The sequence below is a fragment of the Theropithecus gelada genome, chromosome 15 (genome assembly GCF_003255815.1).
Source record: "Theropithecus gelada isolate Dixy chromosome 15, Tgel_1.0, whole genome shotgun sequence".
Classification (NCBI taxonomy): domain Eukaryota; kingdom Metazoa; phylum Chordata; class Mammalia; order Primates; family Cercopithecidae; genus Theropithecus; species Theropithecus gelada.
The window spans coordinates 54,873,772-54,890,439 of record NC_037683.1 but is presented as its reverse complement, the minus strand read 5'-3'; the positions used below and the strand labels follow the sequence as shown (position 1 = coordinate 54,890,439).

At 36.2% G+C, this 16,668-nt stretch overlaps 1 protein-coding gene across 5 annotated transcripts in view; it reads left to right on the top strand.

Annotated features, from left to right (window-relative positions):
• IFT74 (intraflagellar transport 74) overlaps window positions 1-16,668 on the top strand; it is a 128,033-nt gene that overhangs the window by 80,406 nt on the left and 30,959 nt on the right. For all 5 annotated transcript variants that reach the window (XM_025359146.1, XM_025359144.1, XM_025359145.1 and 2 more), the window contains exon 13: window positions 5,158-5,237. In XM_025359146.1, the coding sequence (XP_025214931.1) occupies window positions 5,158-5,237 (80 nt within the window). The remainder of the gene's footprint in view (window positions 1-5,157; window positions 5,238-16,668) is intronic.

Genomic DNA, 16,668 nt, shown 5'->3' with positions numbered 1-16,668 from the left:
GCCAAAGACAAAAGACATAAACTTGTGGTAGGTCTGTGGCCCCACCAATCACCTGAGAAACCCAAATATTTGTTCAGGTGACCTTAGGGCAAGCTTGTGTCCCCCCATACTACTGCAGCTGATGCCCTCTTGAAAGTGCCACCTCCTAGCTAGAGGCCAACCAACACAAACCATTACAGCAATTCATAACAGAACAATCCTCCTCCAAGGGAAGGAGAAAACAACAGCTAATTCCACTGTCTATAACATCCACACTAACCAGAGGCCCTGAGTCTGTTCACATGACAGTTTTACTGCCAGCATAACCAGCATTCAGGAAAACGAGTGCACTAAACAAAACTACAACCAAGAACTCTCACAGAATCCACTTCACTCTTCAGCTACCTCCACCAGAGCAGATGCTGGTACCCACGGTTGAGACCCTAAAGACAGATCACTTCACAGGACTCTTTGCAGACCCTTCCCAGTACAAGCCCAGAGCCCGGTAGCTCTGGTGGGTGGCTAGACCCAGAACAGCAATAATAATCACCGCATCTGGCTCTCAGGAAGCCCCATCTTTAGGGGAAGGGAGAGAGAGAGCACCACATCAAGGGATCACTTCATGGGACAAACGAATCTGAACAGCAACCCTTGAGTCCCAGATCTTTCTTCTGTCATAGTCTACCCAAATGAGAAGGAACCAGTAAAACAATTCTGGTAATATGACAAAACAAGGTTCTGTAACATCTCCAGAAGATCACACTAGCACCAGCAATGGATCAAAACCAAGAAGAAATCTGTGAATTGACAGATAAATAATTCAGAAGATCAGTTATTAAGTTACTCAAGGAGCCAGCAGAGAAAGGTGAAAACCAACTTAAAGAAATTCAAAATATAGGATATGCATGAAAAAAATATCCAGAGAAATATGTAGCATAAATTTAAAAAAAATCACAACTGCTGGACATGAGAGACACACTTTGAGAAATGCAAAATACAATGGAAAGTTTCAACACTAGAATCAAACAAGTAGAAGAAAGAACTTCAGAGCTCTAAGACAAGGCTTTCAAAATAACGCAATCCATCAAAGACAAAAAAAGTATTAAAAAAAAAAGCACAAAGCCTCCAAAAAGTTTGAGATTTTGTTAAATGGTCAAACCTAAGAATAATTGGTGTTCCTGAGGAAGAAGACAAATCTGTAAGTCTGGAAAATGTATTTGAGGGAATAATCAAGGAAAACTTCCCTGGCTTTGCTAGAGATGTAGATATCCAAATACAAGAATGTCGCAGCTGAGCGTGGTGGCTCACACCTGTAATCCCAGCGCTTTGGGAGGCCAAGGCGAGCAGAACATGAGGTCAGGAGTTCAAGATCAGGCTGGCCAATAAGGTAAAACCCTGTCTCTACTAAAAATACAAAAATTTGCTGGGCATGGTGGCGTGCACCTGTAGTCCCAGCTACTTGGGAGGCTAAGGCAGAAAAATCACTTGAACCTGGGAGGCAGAGGTTGCAATGAGCTAAGATTGCGCCACTGCATTCCATCCTGGGCAACAGAGTGAGACTCCATCTACCAAAAAAAAAAAAAAAAGGAAAGAAAGAATTTCAAAGAATATACCTGGGAAATGAATCACAAAAAGGTAATCACCTAGGCATAGTCATAAGGTTGTCTGAAGTCAAGACAAAGGAAAGAATCTTAAGAGCTAGGAGGCAAAAGCATCAGGTAACCTATAAAGGAAAACCTATCAGATCAATAGCATATTTCTTAGCAGAAACCCTACAAGCTAGAAGGAATTGGGGTCTACCTTTAGACTCCTTAAACAAAATAATTATCAGCCAATAATTTTGTATCCACTGAAACTAAGCTTCATAAATGAAGCAAAGATAAAGTCATTTTCAGACAAATGCTGAGAGAATTCACCACTACCAAGGCAGCACTACAAGAGCAGTCAAAGGGAATTCTAAATCTTGAAACAAAACCTCAAAATACACCAAAGTAGAAACTCCTTAAATCATAAATCTCACAGGGCCTATAAAACAACACAATGGAAATGAAAAACCAAGGTATTCAGGCAATAACTATCACAGTGAACAGAACAGTACCACATATCTCAATACTAACGTTGAATGTAAATAGCCCAAATGCTCCACTTAAAAGATACAGAATAGTGGAATGGATAAGAATTCACCAACCAAGTATCTCCCATCTTCAGGAGACTCACCTAATACATAAAGTCTCATGTAAACTTAAGGTAAAAGGGTGGAAAAAGATATTCCATGCAAAAGCAAGTAGGAGTAGCTATTCTTATGTTAGACAAAACAGACTTTAACAACAATTGAAAAAGACAAAGAGGGACGGTATGTAATGATAAAAGGACTAATCGAACAGGAAAATTCACAATACTAAATCTATATGCACCTAACACTAGAGCTCCTAAATGTAAAAAATAATTACCACTAGACCTAACAAATGAGATAGATGGCAATACAATAATAGTGGGGGACTTCAATACTCCATTGACAGCACTAGACAGGTCATCAAGACAGAAAGTCAGCAAAGAAACAATGGATTTAAACTATACCCTAAAACAAATAAATGGACTCAGCAGATATTTATAGACCCTTCTACCCAACAACTGCAGAATATACATTCTGTTCATCAGCACATGGGACATTCTCCAAGACAGACCATACGATAGGCCACACAAAATAAGTCTCAAAATTTAAGAAAATCAAAATTATATCAAGTATTCTCAGACCACAATGGAATAAAATTGGAAATCAACTCCAGAAGGAACCGTAAAAACCATGCAGATACATGGAAATTAAATAATTTGCTCCTGAATGATTTTTTAGGTCAACAATGAAATCAATACGGAAATTTAAAAATTCTTTGAACTGAACAATAGTAGTGATACAACCTAGCAAAACCTCTGGGATACAGCAAAAGCAGTGCTAGGAGGAACATTCAGAGCATTAAGTGCCTACATCAAAAAGTCTGAAAGAACACGAATAGACAATCTAACGTCATACCTCAAGGAACTAGAGAAACAAGCACAAACCAAACCCAAACCCACCAAAAGAAAAGAAATAACAAACATCAGAGCAGAACTAAATTGAATTGAAACAAAAAATATGAAAGATAAATGAAGTAAAAAGCTGTTTCTTTGAAAAGATAAGCAAAATTAATAGACCAATAGCAAGATTAATCAAGAAAAGAAGAGAAAAGATCCAAATAAGCTCAATTAGAAACAAAATGGGAGATACTACAACCAATACCACAGAAATACAAAAGACCGTTCAAACTTATAATGAGCATCTTTACATGCACAAACTAGAAAACTTAGAGGAGATGGGTAGATTCCTGGAGAAATACACAATCCTCCTGGATTAAAGTAGGAAGAAATAGAAACTCTGAACAGACCATTAACAAGCAGTGAGATTGAAATGGTAAAAAAAAAAAAAAAAAAAAAAAAAAAATTACCAACGTAAAGTCCAGGACCAGATGGAGCCATAGCTGAATTCTATCAGACTTTCAAAGAATTGGTACTATTTTACATTTCTATGTAATGTAATATGAGCAGCATATGAGCAGTATGTGAGGGTTCCAGTTTTTTTCACATGCTCACTTGTTATTACCTCTTTTTCTATTATAGCCATCCCTAATGGATGTGAAGCGGTGTCTTACTGTGGTTTTGATTTGTATTTGTTTGATGGCTAATGATGTTGAGGTTCCTTTCATATGCTTATTGGCCATATTCTTTGGGGAAATGTTTAGTTCCTTTGCTCATTTTTTAAACTAGATTGTTTCATTACTGAGTTGTAACATTTCTTTATATATGCTAGATAGAGGTCTCATCAGATACATGATTTGTAAAAATTTTCCCTTATTCTATGAATTATCTTTTCATTTTCTTGGTGTCCTTGGAAGCATAAAAGTTTCCAATTTTGATTATGTCCAGTTTTTCTATTTTTCTTTTGTTGCTCTTGCTTTTAGTGTCATATCTAAGAAACCAATGCCAAATCCAAGGCCATGAAGACTATGTCTATGTTTTCTTCTAAGAGTTTGGTAATTTAGTTCTAATGTTTAGATCTTTGATCAATTTCAAGTTAATTCTGTGTATGATGTGAGGTAGGAGTCCAATTTTATTCCTTAGCTTCTACATATGTACTTTTCCCAGCACCATTTATTGAAAATACTCTTCTTTCATCATTTAATTACCTTAGCACCCTTGCCAAAAATCAGTTGACTATAGATATATGTTCTTATTTCTGGACTCACAATTTTAGTTCATTGATATATATGTCTATCCCTATGCCTATACCACATTGTTTTTGTTATGGTAGCTTTATAGTAAGTATAACTGCTTTATGTTAAAACAACCCATATAATCTTCTGCCAGTGATAGGTTTTCCCTTATTTTCTCATTTTTGAGACTAATTTTCCAATTTAATTTGGCTTATAGAAACCTACAAAAAGAGTATTGTTAAATATTTTTCATTTTCTTAATACTGCAAATCAAACTCAAAGGAGAGTTGGGAAGGGGTGTGCTGTTTAAGTCAGGCAACCTGGTGTTCTCAGAATATACTTAGGCTCCAAATATGAATCATTAAAAAAGATCTAGGCTGGGTGTGGTGTCTCACACCTGTAATCCCAGCACTTTGGGAGGCTGAGGCAGATGGATCACGAGGTCAAGAGATCGAGACCATCATGGCCAGCATGGTGAAACCCTGTCTCTACCCCATCTCTACTAAAAATACAAAAATTAGCTGGGCATGGAGGCACGTGCCTGTAGGCCCAGCTATTCGGGAGGCTGAGGCAGGAGAATCGCTTGATCCCAGGAGGCGAGGTTGCAGTGAGCCGAGATCACACCACTGCACTCCAGCCTGGTGGCAGAGTGAGACCCCGTCTCAAAGAAAAAAAAAAAAAGATCTAGACAAGATTCTTCCTCTCTAAATTTATAGTATTGTCCTCATAATAGGATATGCTATTTTTCTATATTTATGCAACTTGGAAAAGATATCCTAATGTCACAATCAATTATAGTATTGTCCTTAGAATAAGACATATTATTTTTACATATTGTTTATGCAACTTGGAAAAGACATCTAACCTCCCCATCAAGTGTTTTTATTGAATGTCTACATTTCCTTCATAAATTCATTAAAAATATTTTCAACAGGTTAACAGATATAAAAGAAAAGATAAATCAGTTTAATGAAGAAATTAGACAACTTGATATGGATTTAGAGGAACACCAAGGTAATGCTTCTGGTATTTTTATAATGTAGATTAACAGATGTTTAGCAGTATTGATATAGTATTATCAATGTCTCAGAGACTGTTTAACTACCTGGGATGTATTATTTAATTCTCTATGATATTGCTAACTTTAACTACTAAAATGCATACTATATGAGTAATATTAAAGCAGTGATTTAAACTGACCACTTACGAGTTAAAATGATTGCATAAAATTTATTTATCTTTGCCAAGCAGTTTTGTTTTTACAAAAACAGAAGTGAAATGTTTAAAGTTGTTATACTTCCTCCTAACTTATACTTCCTTCCTAGTAATAGTCAACAGTTTACTGTAAACAAAATAGTCGGCTGGGTGTAGTGGCTTACGCCTGTAATCCCAGCTCCTTGGGAGGCTGAGGCGGGCGGATCATCTGAGGCCGGGGGTTCGAGACCAGCCTGACCAACATGGAGAAACCCCGTCTCTACTAAAAATACAAAATTTAGCTGGGTGTGGTGGTGCAGGCCTGTAATCCCAGCTACTCAGGAAGGCTGAGGCAGGAGAATTGCTTGAACCTGGGAGGCGGAGGTTGCGGTGAGTCGAGATCGCACCACTGCACTCCAGCCTGACAACAAGAGTGAAACTCGGTCTCAATAAATAAATAATTAATTAATAATAATACAGTCAACTATTAATGGCAGTAACTGGTAGCATTAGAGGGGATGAAAATCAAATCACAAATACCACACAAATAATCCAGACAGAATTAATTAATTAATAATAATATAGTCAACTATTAATGGCGGTAACTGGTAGCATTAGAGGGGATGAAAATCAAATCAAAAATACCATACAAATAATCCAGACAGAATTAATTCCCCACCCAGGCCTAGTAATGAAGTAGCAAGGAAGTAGCAAGTAGTAAAGAAGTAGCAACTTTATGCTCCCCAACTTTCCCCAGGAGTGGAATTTGAAGAACCAATGCAGAGACCAGAACACCTGAGGGAGCTTGGGGTTTGACTATGTAGAAATATTGTGGTGGGAGTTTGGGTGTGGGGGCTACATTTTTATATATGGTTAAAGGAGGAGGTTGAGCATCAATTTCCTAACAAGCTTCTCCCTAATAAGAAAGATAAAAGTAGATTCCCCATAGCATTTTAATCATAGTTTAAATGAAAACCAGTTAATATGCTCTTGGATTATCAAGAATTGACTGTATATTCTTATGAGTTAGGTATGGTATAAACAGTGTGCACATGTACATGTATTCTTGTTATGGCTAAGGAAACATTCATAGCAGTGCAGTGGCTCAATCACAGCTCACTGCAACCTCAGACTTTTGGGTTCAAGTGATCCTCCTGTCTCAGCCTCCTGAGTAGCTGGGAATACATAACGTCTGCCACTACATCCAGCTAAGTTTTAAATTTTTAGTAGAGATGAGGTCTCGCTATGTTGCCCAGGCTGGTCTCAAACTCCTGAGCTCAAGCGATCCTCACACCTCAGCCTCCCAAGGTGCTGGGATTACAGGCGTGAGCCAGCACATCTGGCTGTCCATTCCTAAATTAATTTTTAACTTCAATTTTTATGTTTTTTATACTTTTTCTTGATTTATGAATAGCATTAGCCACTACTGATTAATTACTTACCTGGCTAAGCACTTTTTAGTCTTGCAAGAATTTTTTAAAGCCTCGTTAACCTATTTTTTACATAATGAGGCTCAGAGAAGTTATATAATTTAGTCAAATTCCTCCAGCTAGTAAAGAGTTAATTCTATTTTTAAACCAAGGTCTCTCTGACCCCAAGCCTTTAGTTCTATTGCCTAAGCTTCAACTTGACTTTCTGATATGAAGTGCCATATTGCAAATTTAAAATATTCTTATAAAATACTTACACAGTTGACTTTACACATGGCTACTACTAGCTTTAAATAAGGTATCTAAAGGCAGACAGACTTGAAAATAAGTCCCAGTATTAGGTAAATAAACTTGCCCAAGCTTCAGTTTTCTCATCTGCAAAATTAATATAATGATCCTATGTTACTGAGATTTATGATTGCTAAATGGCATACCAGGTGAGGTAGGCTAACAATACATTGTTAAGACTAGAGTCATGTCATTTTCTTTTTTAAAACATTTATTTATTTTCATTGACAAATAAAAATCATATATATTTATTGTGTATAGTATGTCTTGAAATATGTACGCATTGTGGAATGCCTAAATTGGGCTAATTACCATATGCATTACTTCACATACTTATTTTTGGTAGTGAGAACGTTCAAAATTCACTCTCTTAACAATCTTGAAGAATATACTGTTATTGTTAACCATAATCACCATGTTGTACCATAGATCTCTTACCTAAGAGATATATTCCTCCTACCCAAACACAATTTTGCATTTTTTAATCATGTTATTTTCTTTATTAAATCATTTCATTGCTTTTGATTTATGTAGATCTAGTTTCTAGGTTTTCTATATTAATATATTCAAAACCATTCTGAGAAATCTGATAATGTTCTTGATTTTAGATGCTTATAGGACACATTCTAAAGAATTTTCCTTTTCCTAAGTCTAAATTTCTAACATTTAATTTCTTTCCACTAAAATAATGCATTTTGGGGGTAACAATTTATTATTAATTGCTAGTTTTAAGACAAATAGAAGGCTTTTAATTTTTACTTCTATTTTCCTTTTTATTTTCTAACCTTTGTTCTTTTTTATTAATGTGGAAAAATAATCTATAATGCAGTGTAACAGTGGCATTTATAATGTATATGAATCTATGTAATATGTAATTATATGCATTTATATTATGTACATATATGTTTATGCATTTGTTTTTTGTTCTGCTACACTGTGGTCATCCTAGATTATTGATACATTAGTACAGGAGGTTTTTGTTATAAGATTACTTGTTATAAGATTACTTGTCAGTTCAAGATCTTGTTATTTCTTGCCTGAACAAGTTAGCAATAGCCTCCCTAACTGGTCTCCTCACTTCCAGTCTTGCCTCCTCTCAGATTCTTCCCTGACAAATGCTGTCAGAGTGATGTATATAAAATGTTATTCTGTGTCATTGTGCTGCTTAACACTGGTTCCCCATGATATACAGCATAAAATGTAAGAATTCTTGCATGTCATTCTAGTCCGTCTGTGATATGGCCTGTGCATCGTCAACCTCCTCTCCCACCCCTCATCTCTATCCTTAAATTCTAATAATAATCTGCTTGTAGTACCCTATGTCTCACACCTTTGCCATATATCAAACTGTTTCATGCCCCAATGTTTTGCTCTTACTATTTGTTCCTTTTTTTTTTTTTTTTTTTTTTTTGAGACGGGGTCTCACTCTGTCACCCAGGCTAGAGTGCAGTAGTGCGATCTTGGCTTACTGCAACTTCCTCCTGGGTTCAAGCAATTCTCCTACCCCAGCCTCCTCAGTATCTAGGATTATAGGCACATGCCACCATACCTGGCTAATTTTTGTATTTTCAGTAGAGACGGGGTTTCACCATGTTGGCCAGGCTGGCTGGTCTTGAATTCCTGACCTTGTGATCCGCCCACCTCGGCCTCGGCCTCCCAAAGTGTCCCTCTCTTTTTTTTTTTTTTCTAACAGAGCCTCGCTCTTGCCCAGACTGGAGTGCAGTGATGCAGTCATGGCTCTTTGCAGCCTTGACCTCCCGGAATCAAATTATTCTCCCACCTCAGCCTCCTGAATGTGGGACTATAGGCAAGCTCCACCCTGCCTGACTTTTATTATTATTATTACTGTTTTTAGAGACAGGGTCTCATGTTGCCAAGGCAGGTCTCAAACTCTTAGGCTCACGTGAACCTCCTGCCTTAGCCTCCCAAGTGCTGAGATTATAGTTGTGAGCCACCATGTCCAGCCCCTTGTCTTGAGGGTTCTTTCCCCTGTTTTTTACCTGACCAAATTCTCATCCTTTAAGATATAGCTCAGGTATCCATTTATCCAGCATAACTTTGTTTTCCTTCCCTGATTTGTTTCTAGGCTATGCTAAGTGAGCGAACTTTCTCCATGTTTTCAGAGCACACTATGTATAAACATATCACTGGATTGACCACATAATATTACAGTTATCTATTTATGCGTTTGTCTTCCCTCTTTGGCTAAGTCCTCAAGGACAGGGACTGTGTCTTACGTACTTTGGTAACCTCTTTCATCAACACAATGTGTGGGAAAATACATACTCATCAGATGTTTGTGAAATGAACTAAATCACATTTTAGCAGAAAAAGAATTTCAGAATGAACTAAAGGTAAAAATTGAGCTCTACCTACTTCTTTGGCTCTCTAGTTTTATGATGTAGGTATGCATTGTTCCCCAGAGACAGCTTGACTGCAAAGGCTTTATTACTTTCCAGAGGATTCCTACCTTGGATTATGTTTTCCAGTAAAGTGGTGGATACTTATTTATATGGACATTCTTACCCAGACTCACAATTATAGATGCTGTGTTCGTTAGGATAGCAATAATAATCAAATTTACGTTGTCTGTCTAGTTCATCCTTAGTTCTGCCCCCTGGCTTTATTCCCTCTTTGGCTCATTTTATTCATTTCTTAGATGCCATCTGGCTTCTTCTGTGAACAGCATCTGTGTATAATCCAACCAGACCACCTTTTGCCTTGTAGGGTTTCTGGTTAGGAAAGCACATAAACCATAAATGATGTTATCTGGCTTAAGTAACGCAATCTTTCAGTTTTCAAATAAACTTTAAAATATTTATATAATTCATTCTAAATTCAAAGATCCTTAGAAACTGAGTTAGGTACAGTTGTGTTCTCTGCTAGCTGTTAATGCTGACCTTGTCATCTTACAACTTTCTCAAGTATATCATATTTATTCATTTTGGTAAGTCCTTAATGTTATAATTTTCCAAAAGCTACATTGAATAATTATGTCTCAAAATTAACTAAATAAAATCAGTTAACAGTTATTGGGCTACTTTATGAAAATCTTTATTGTCCCTATGATGCTGAGTTTTAAAAAATTTTCCCTAAATTAGCAATTTTAAAGGTTCTGATTAATTTGTTTTAAATGATGATTTTTATGTATGAATCTGGTTTGTTTTTAATGTGAAAAATTCAAGCAGTATAAAATGTATGAACATAAAGTAAAAAGTCATCTCCTTTCTCCTCACACTCATACAAGTCTTCAGAGGTCATTATGGTTTACAGTGTGATGTTTAGCCTTTTAGACTTTTTTTCTGTGGCAGTGTGGAATAAAGCAAAGAAAATACTTAGACGTTTGACCAATAACACACTTGAGCCCACTCTTAGACTTTTGACCAATTCTAGAAGGACTTCTTTGCTGTCAAATTGTTCCTTGGTCTTATAAGTGATTTTTAAAAATAAAATAATCTCATAATAGAAATTTTTTAATAATTAGATATTATTATCTTTTTAAAACTACTAGGAGACTTGATTCTGTGATATTAAATATTTGCTAGGCAGCACCCATATAGTGTTTCTTTATTGATGGATCAGGTAATTTTGTTATAATGGTTCCACATTTATTTGGGTTTAAATGTGTACACTGTTTGGCTGGGCGCAGTGGCTCATGCCTCTAATCCCAGCACTTTGGGAGACCGAGACGGGTGGATCACCTGAGGTCAGGAGTTCAAGACCAGCCTGACCAACATGGTGAAACCCTATCTCTACTGAAAATACAAAAATATTAGCTGGGCCTAGTGGCACATGCCTGTAATCTTAGCTACTTGGGAGGCTGAGGCAGGAGAATTGCTTGAACGCGAGAGGTGGAGATTGCATTGAGCCAAGGTCATGCCACTGTACTCCAGCCTGGGTGATAGAGCAAGACTCCGTCTCGAAGAAAAAAAAAGGGGGTACACTGTTCTATATTTTAGCAGGGAAGGAATTTGTGTGTGTGTGTGCTAACTAGAAGCAATGAGAAAAAGCTCTAATGAAAGTCATATGGTCAGAATTTGACTACAAGCTCTACATCATTAGTAAGGTGGAGTGTTATTGGCAGGTGTCATGCTACTTTCCAAAAAACCTGAACCCATCCTGATTTCTCCTTTCTCAGTTGAAGTGCCAACAATTTCATGTTTGCTTAATTTTTGCTTTCTAAAATATGGGTTCTGTACAAGCAAGGGAAAGTAATAGAAAAAGTATTATTCTTCTGAGTAAAGCAGAACATACCAAGTGGACAATAGCAGCTTATATTTTCACTCAACATTGGATACTATTTTAAATAAGGATGTTTTTATCCTCAAGGCTTACTTCTAACATATAGCCAAGTAATTTTTTTTTTTTTTTTAATAGAGATGAATCTTGCTGTGTTGGCCAGGCTAGAGTGCAGTGACTATTTACAGGCATGATCATAGCTCACTGTGGCCTCGAACTCCTGGGCCCAAGCAGTCCTCCTGCCTCAGCCTTCCAGGTAGCCGGGACTACAGGCTCATATTACTGTGCCCAGCTTGTTTTTGTTAAGGAATCTGTTAAGAAATTATTTTATTCTTACTACAAATTAATACTTGAGAGTTTATATCTTACATTGAAGTCCTTCAGAGTAAATGGTGTCTTCATCTACTTAGCTGAAATCAGGCCCTTACTTTACTCTTTTTTCTTTTTTCTTTTTTTTAATGAGATGGGGTCTTTCTGTCACCCCAGCTGGAGTACAGTGGTGTGACATCATAGCTCACTGCAGCCTCAAACTCCTGGGCTCAAGTGATCCTCTCACCTTAGCTAAATAAAATATATAAATTTAAATAAAATAAAGTAAAATAAACTCCTGAGTAGCTAGGAGTACAGGTGCATGCCACCATGCCCAGCTAATTGTTAAAAACTTATTTTTGTAGAGACAGGGCTTTGCTCTGTTGCCCAGGCTGATCTCAACGTGCTTGGCTCTAGCAGTCTTTCTGCCTTGGCCTCCCAAAGTGTTGGGATTACAGGTGTGAGCCACTGTGCCTGGTGTTTTACTCTTTACTAGTGTATTCCCTTACATTAAATAAATTCTATAAAGAACAGCATTACTATTATAAGACATGTCAAAGTCTTTCACAGATCACAAAAAGGTGATCAGTTTTCTATGCAAAAATACTGAGCCTTTTGAAATCAGGATAGTTCTCAGCTTTACCCAATACTGGCTTAGATTTAGACTTTCTCAACTCTGCTAGGTCAGTTACCAGTTGTCCATCTGCTTTCAGCTTCCAAAATGTTATTGCTACTTTCTCCTATTTCTATATGCTGGGGGTTTATACCTTTAAAAATTCTTTTTACTATAGTTTTAGTGGGGTTTGGGGAAGGATCAAAATTAGATGTGCATGTTCAACCTGCCATTCATACCAAGAAATGACAATTGTAAACCTTACTTACCTAGAATTTCTGAGAGTTTAAGCACCTTGAAGGTACATCATTTTACTGATTTTTAAAAAAAAATTTTGTGTGTGTTTGCCTCAAATGACCATCCTCATGCTTTCATTAACTGGGCAATTAGCCTCAGCTTATATGAGGTCATCCTTTCCAGCTTTACAAAAAATGTCCTGGCCAGGCACAGTGGCTCACACCTGTAATCCCAGCACTTTGGGAGGCCGAGGTGGGTGGATCACGAGGTCAGGAGTTCAAGACCAGCCTGACCAACATGGTGAAACCCTATCTCTACTAAAAATACAAAAATTAGCTGAGCGTGGTGGCATGCACCTGTAATTCAAGCTACTCAGGAGGCTGAGGCAGGAGAATCGCTTGAACCTGGGAGGCAGAGGTTGCAGTGAGCCAAGATCACACCACTGCACTCTAGCCTGGGCGACAGAGCAAAACTCCATCTCCAAAAAAAAAAAAAAGGAAAAAAAAGTCCTTAAACTACTAAAATTATTTTGAAGATTCAGATTAGCTAATTTTTTAAAATTGTAATTTTAAATATGAATCTGACATGTATTTAACATGAAAAATGCAAGCAGTGGAAAAGTATATAAAGTAAAACGTCATCTCCTTTCTCCTCATCCAAGTCTTCAGAGAAATCATGGTTTACGGTTTGATGTTTAGGCTTTTAGACTTTTTAAATACATTTACAAACATATTTTTAAATGGACTAATACTAATATACAATTCTTCTGAGCCTGAGTCTTTTCATTTAACTGTATAATATACATTCTTCTCTGTGAGGATATATACTTCATTCTGGGAAATGGTATAGCATAGTGGTCAATGTTAGGGCTCTAAAGTCAGACTTAAGAATGGTTCTTGGTCCAGGTGTGGTGGCTCATGCCTTTAATCCTAGCACTTTGGGAGGGGGTGGATTGCTTGAGCTCAGAAGTTCGAGATCAGCCTAGGCAACAGGGTGAAAACCTGTCTCTACAAAAAAATACAAAAATTAGCTAGGCGTGGTGATGTTTGCTTGGCTTGTAGTCCCAGCTACTTGTAGTCCCAGCTATTAGCTAAGGCAGGAGGATTACTTGAACGTGGGAGGTCCAAGCTCGCAGTGAGCCGAAATCACTCCAACCAAAATCACACCACTGCACTCCAGCCTGGATAACAAAGTAAGACCGTGTCTCAAAAAAAAAAAAAAGAGAGAGAGAAGAAAAAAAGGTGCCTGGTACACACATTAAGCACTTCTGACAACCATTAGCTACCCCCATGATTGTTGTTACATAGGGTTCATTGTATCCACATTGATATTTAGGCTGTTTATAACTTTTTACTCCCAAGAACAGTGCTACTCTAGTACATTCATGTTTATTAACTCGTCTATTTATTTCTACAGAATAAATTTCTAGAAGTGAAATTTTGAATAGAGTATTATTTATATTTACAACTGGTTTGCAAATTTCTTCCCAAAAAAGCTTATGTTATACAACTAAAAGCAGTATGTGAAAGTGGTTCCTCACCAATGCTAGCTGTACGATTTTTAGTTTTTGTCAGTCAAGATAATGTACACATCACTGACAGTTCCAAAGTTTTGACTGTTAGGCCTGAATTTGTAGTACTACTGTGATCCACAAGATGGGGCTAATTTTCTGAGCATCTATTAATATATATACAGTAGGATTAATAAATGCAGTTAACAAAGTACAGTCACTGTCATATGTCTCTCCAGGAGGGATTATTGGGCATTATTATTCACCAAAAATGATTAATTTCCAGATTCAAGTATTTTCCCAAATGTGGAGTTGATTGTAAAACCAAATATGTGATTATTAATATACCATAGTACATACAAATAACTAGTGGCTACAATGTGGTAAATACATCATAATAGAAATATACACAAAGTGCTATAAGAATATTGAATTACTGTCCTAAATTCTGAATGAATTAATGGTAACTTTCTGCATAATTTATATGTGTCATTCAAAAGTAGTAAAATAACAAAATATAATACTTTGGTTTGTCTGTAGTATACTTTTTCATACCCAGAGTTTTAAAGCTTAGGTTAGGACTATTTTTTCTTTAGTTATGGAAGGTAAAATAAAAAATGTTAAAGACAATAATTCTATTTATTTATGTATTTATTGTTTATTTATTTTTTGAGACGGAGTTTCTGTCTTGTTGCCCAGGCTGGAGTGCAATGGCGCGATCTTGACTCACCACAATCTCCACCTCCCAGGTTCAAACAATTCTCCTACCTCAGCCTCCCAAGTAGCTGGGATTACAGGCATGCACTACCATGCCCGGATAATTTTTTGTGTTTTTAGTAGAGACGGGTTTCTCCATGTTGGTCAGGCTGGTCTTGAACTCCTGACCTCAGGTGATCTGCCCGCCTTGACCTCCCAAAGTGTTGGGATTACAGGTGTGAGCCACCATACCCCGTCAGAATTATTTTATTTAAAAGCACGTGTCCTGTTACTGGAATGCCTGGATTCAAATTCAGGCTGTGCTGTTTGATCTTGGACATGCTCTTTATGCTATTTAATCTTATTTTATCTTAGTTTTTTTCTTTAAAATGGAGGTAATTACAGTACCTACCTCTTAGGGTTATTGTGAAAATTAGATTAGATAATTAAAAAAACTTAATTATTAATAGTCTACTGTTGGCTGGAAGCCTTACCAATAACATAAATAGTAAATATATAAACACAAAACACATTCATAATAGCAATCAATTTAAAATATACTCATAAATATTAATTAGTGACTTATCAATGCTGTTAATTTATAAAAGGAAAATTGAATAACTTTACCGCAGTTATTTTCCCAAAGTGTACATTAGAAAGTATTTTCCCATCAGTATTTCCTTCAGGATGTACAAAATTTATTGAATTTCGAAGTGGTTTATCTTCTGGTATCTGGTATTTCAAATGGCATCTATCCATTGCTATTCTGTGGTTTTCCAACATATATCTGCTGAAGAAGAATGAATTATTTTTGTTCAATCTAGAAATTGTTTAAACTATACTTTGAATCTTTCATTAAAATGGTGGTATTATGACTACACCAGGATCATCATCACCATCTGAAACTTGTTAGAAATGCAAATTCAGTACCCCAGACTTATTGAATTTGAATCCCTAAGGAGAGGGCCCAGCAATTTGTGTTTCAGTAAGTCCTCCTTGTGATTCTGATTCATGTTAAAGTTTGATAACCACTACTTTTGAAAATGATTAAGGACCTTATGTTTAGTATATGCCAACTACTGCCAATTATACTATATGATTTTATATACAGTACTCTGTTGGAACAAACTTCTACATAGTCCTTTTGTTTTACATAATTAGATAATTAATAAAAATTATACAATTTATACAATATATCAAAATCACAATTACAGTTTTTAAAGTGCCTCCTGTCTTTAGAAATAATCATCTGACCTTGTTTTCATAGCTGTAAGGAAACTTTTCTGCCCAAATTTAAAATACAGTTGACCCTGGCCGGGCACGGTGGCTCATGCCTATAATCCCAGCACTTTGGGAGGCTGAGGCTGGCAGATCAGAGGTCAGGAGATCAAGACCATCCTGGCTAACATGGTGAAACCCCGTTTCTACTAAAAGTACAAAAAATTAGCTGGGTGTGTTGGTGGGCGCCTAGAGTCCCAACTGCTCGGGAGCCTGAGGCAGGAGAATGGTGTGAACCTGGGAGGCGGAGCTTGCAGTGAGCCGAGATCATGCCACTGCACTCCAGCCTGGGCGACAGAGCCAGACTCTGTCTCAAAAAAAACCCAAAAAATTGCATAATATATATATTAAATATATATTAAGTATATATTTATTTATTAAATACATATTTATATGTAAATATGTTTATATTAATATACATTAATATAAACATATTTTAATATAATATATTTATATTAATTTTATATTTATATTTATAATATATTTATATTTTATATAATATATTATATTTTATGTTTATATAAAATATATATATAATATGTTATAAATATATTTATATAATATATATTTTATCATATACATATATAAATATATAATATTTAATAAATATTAATATATGTTAATATATAAATAATATATAAATACCACATA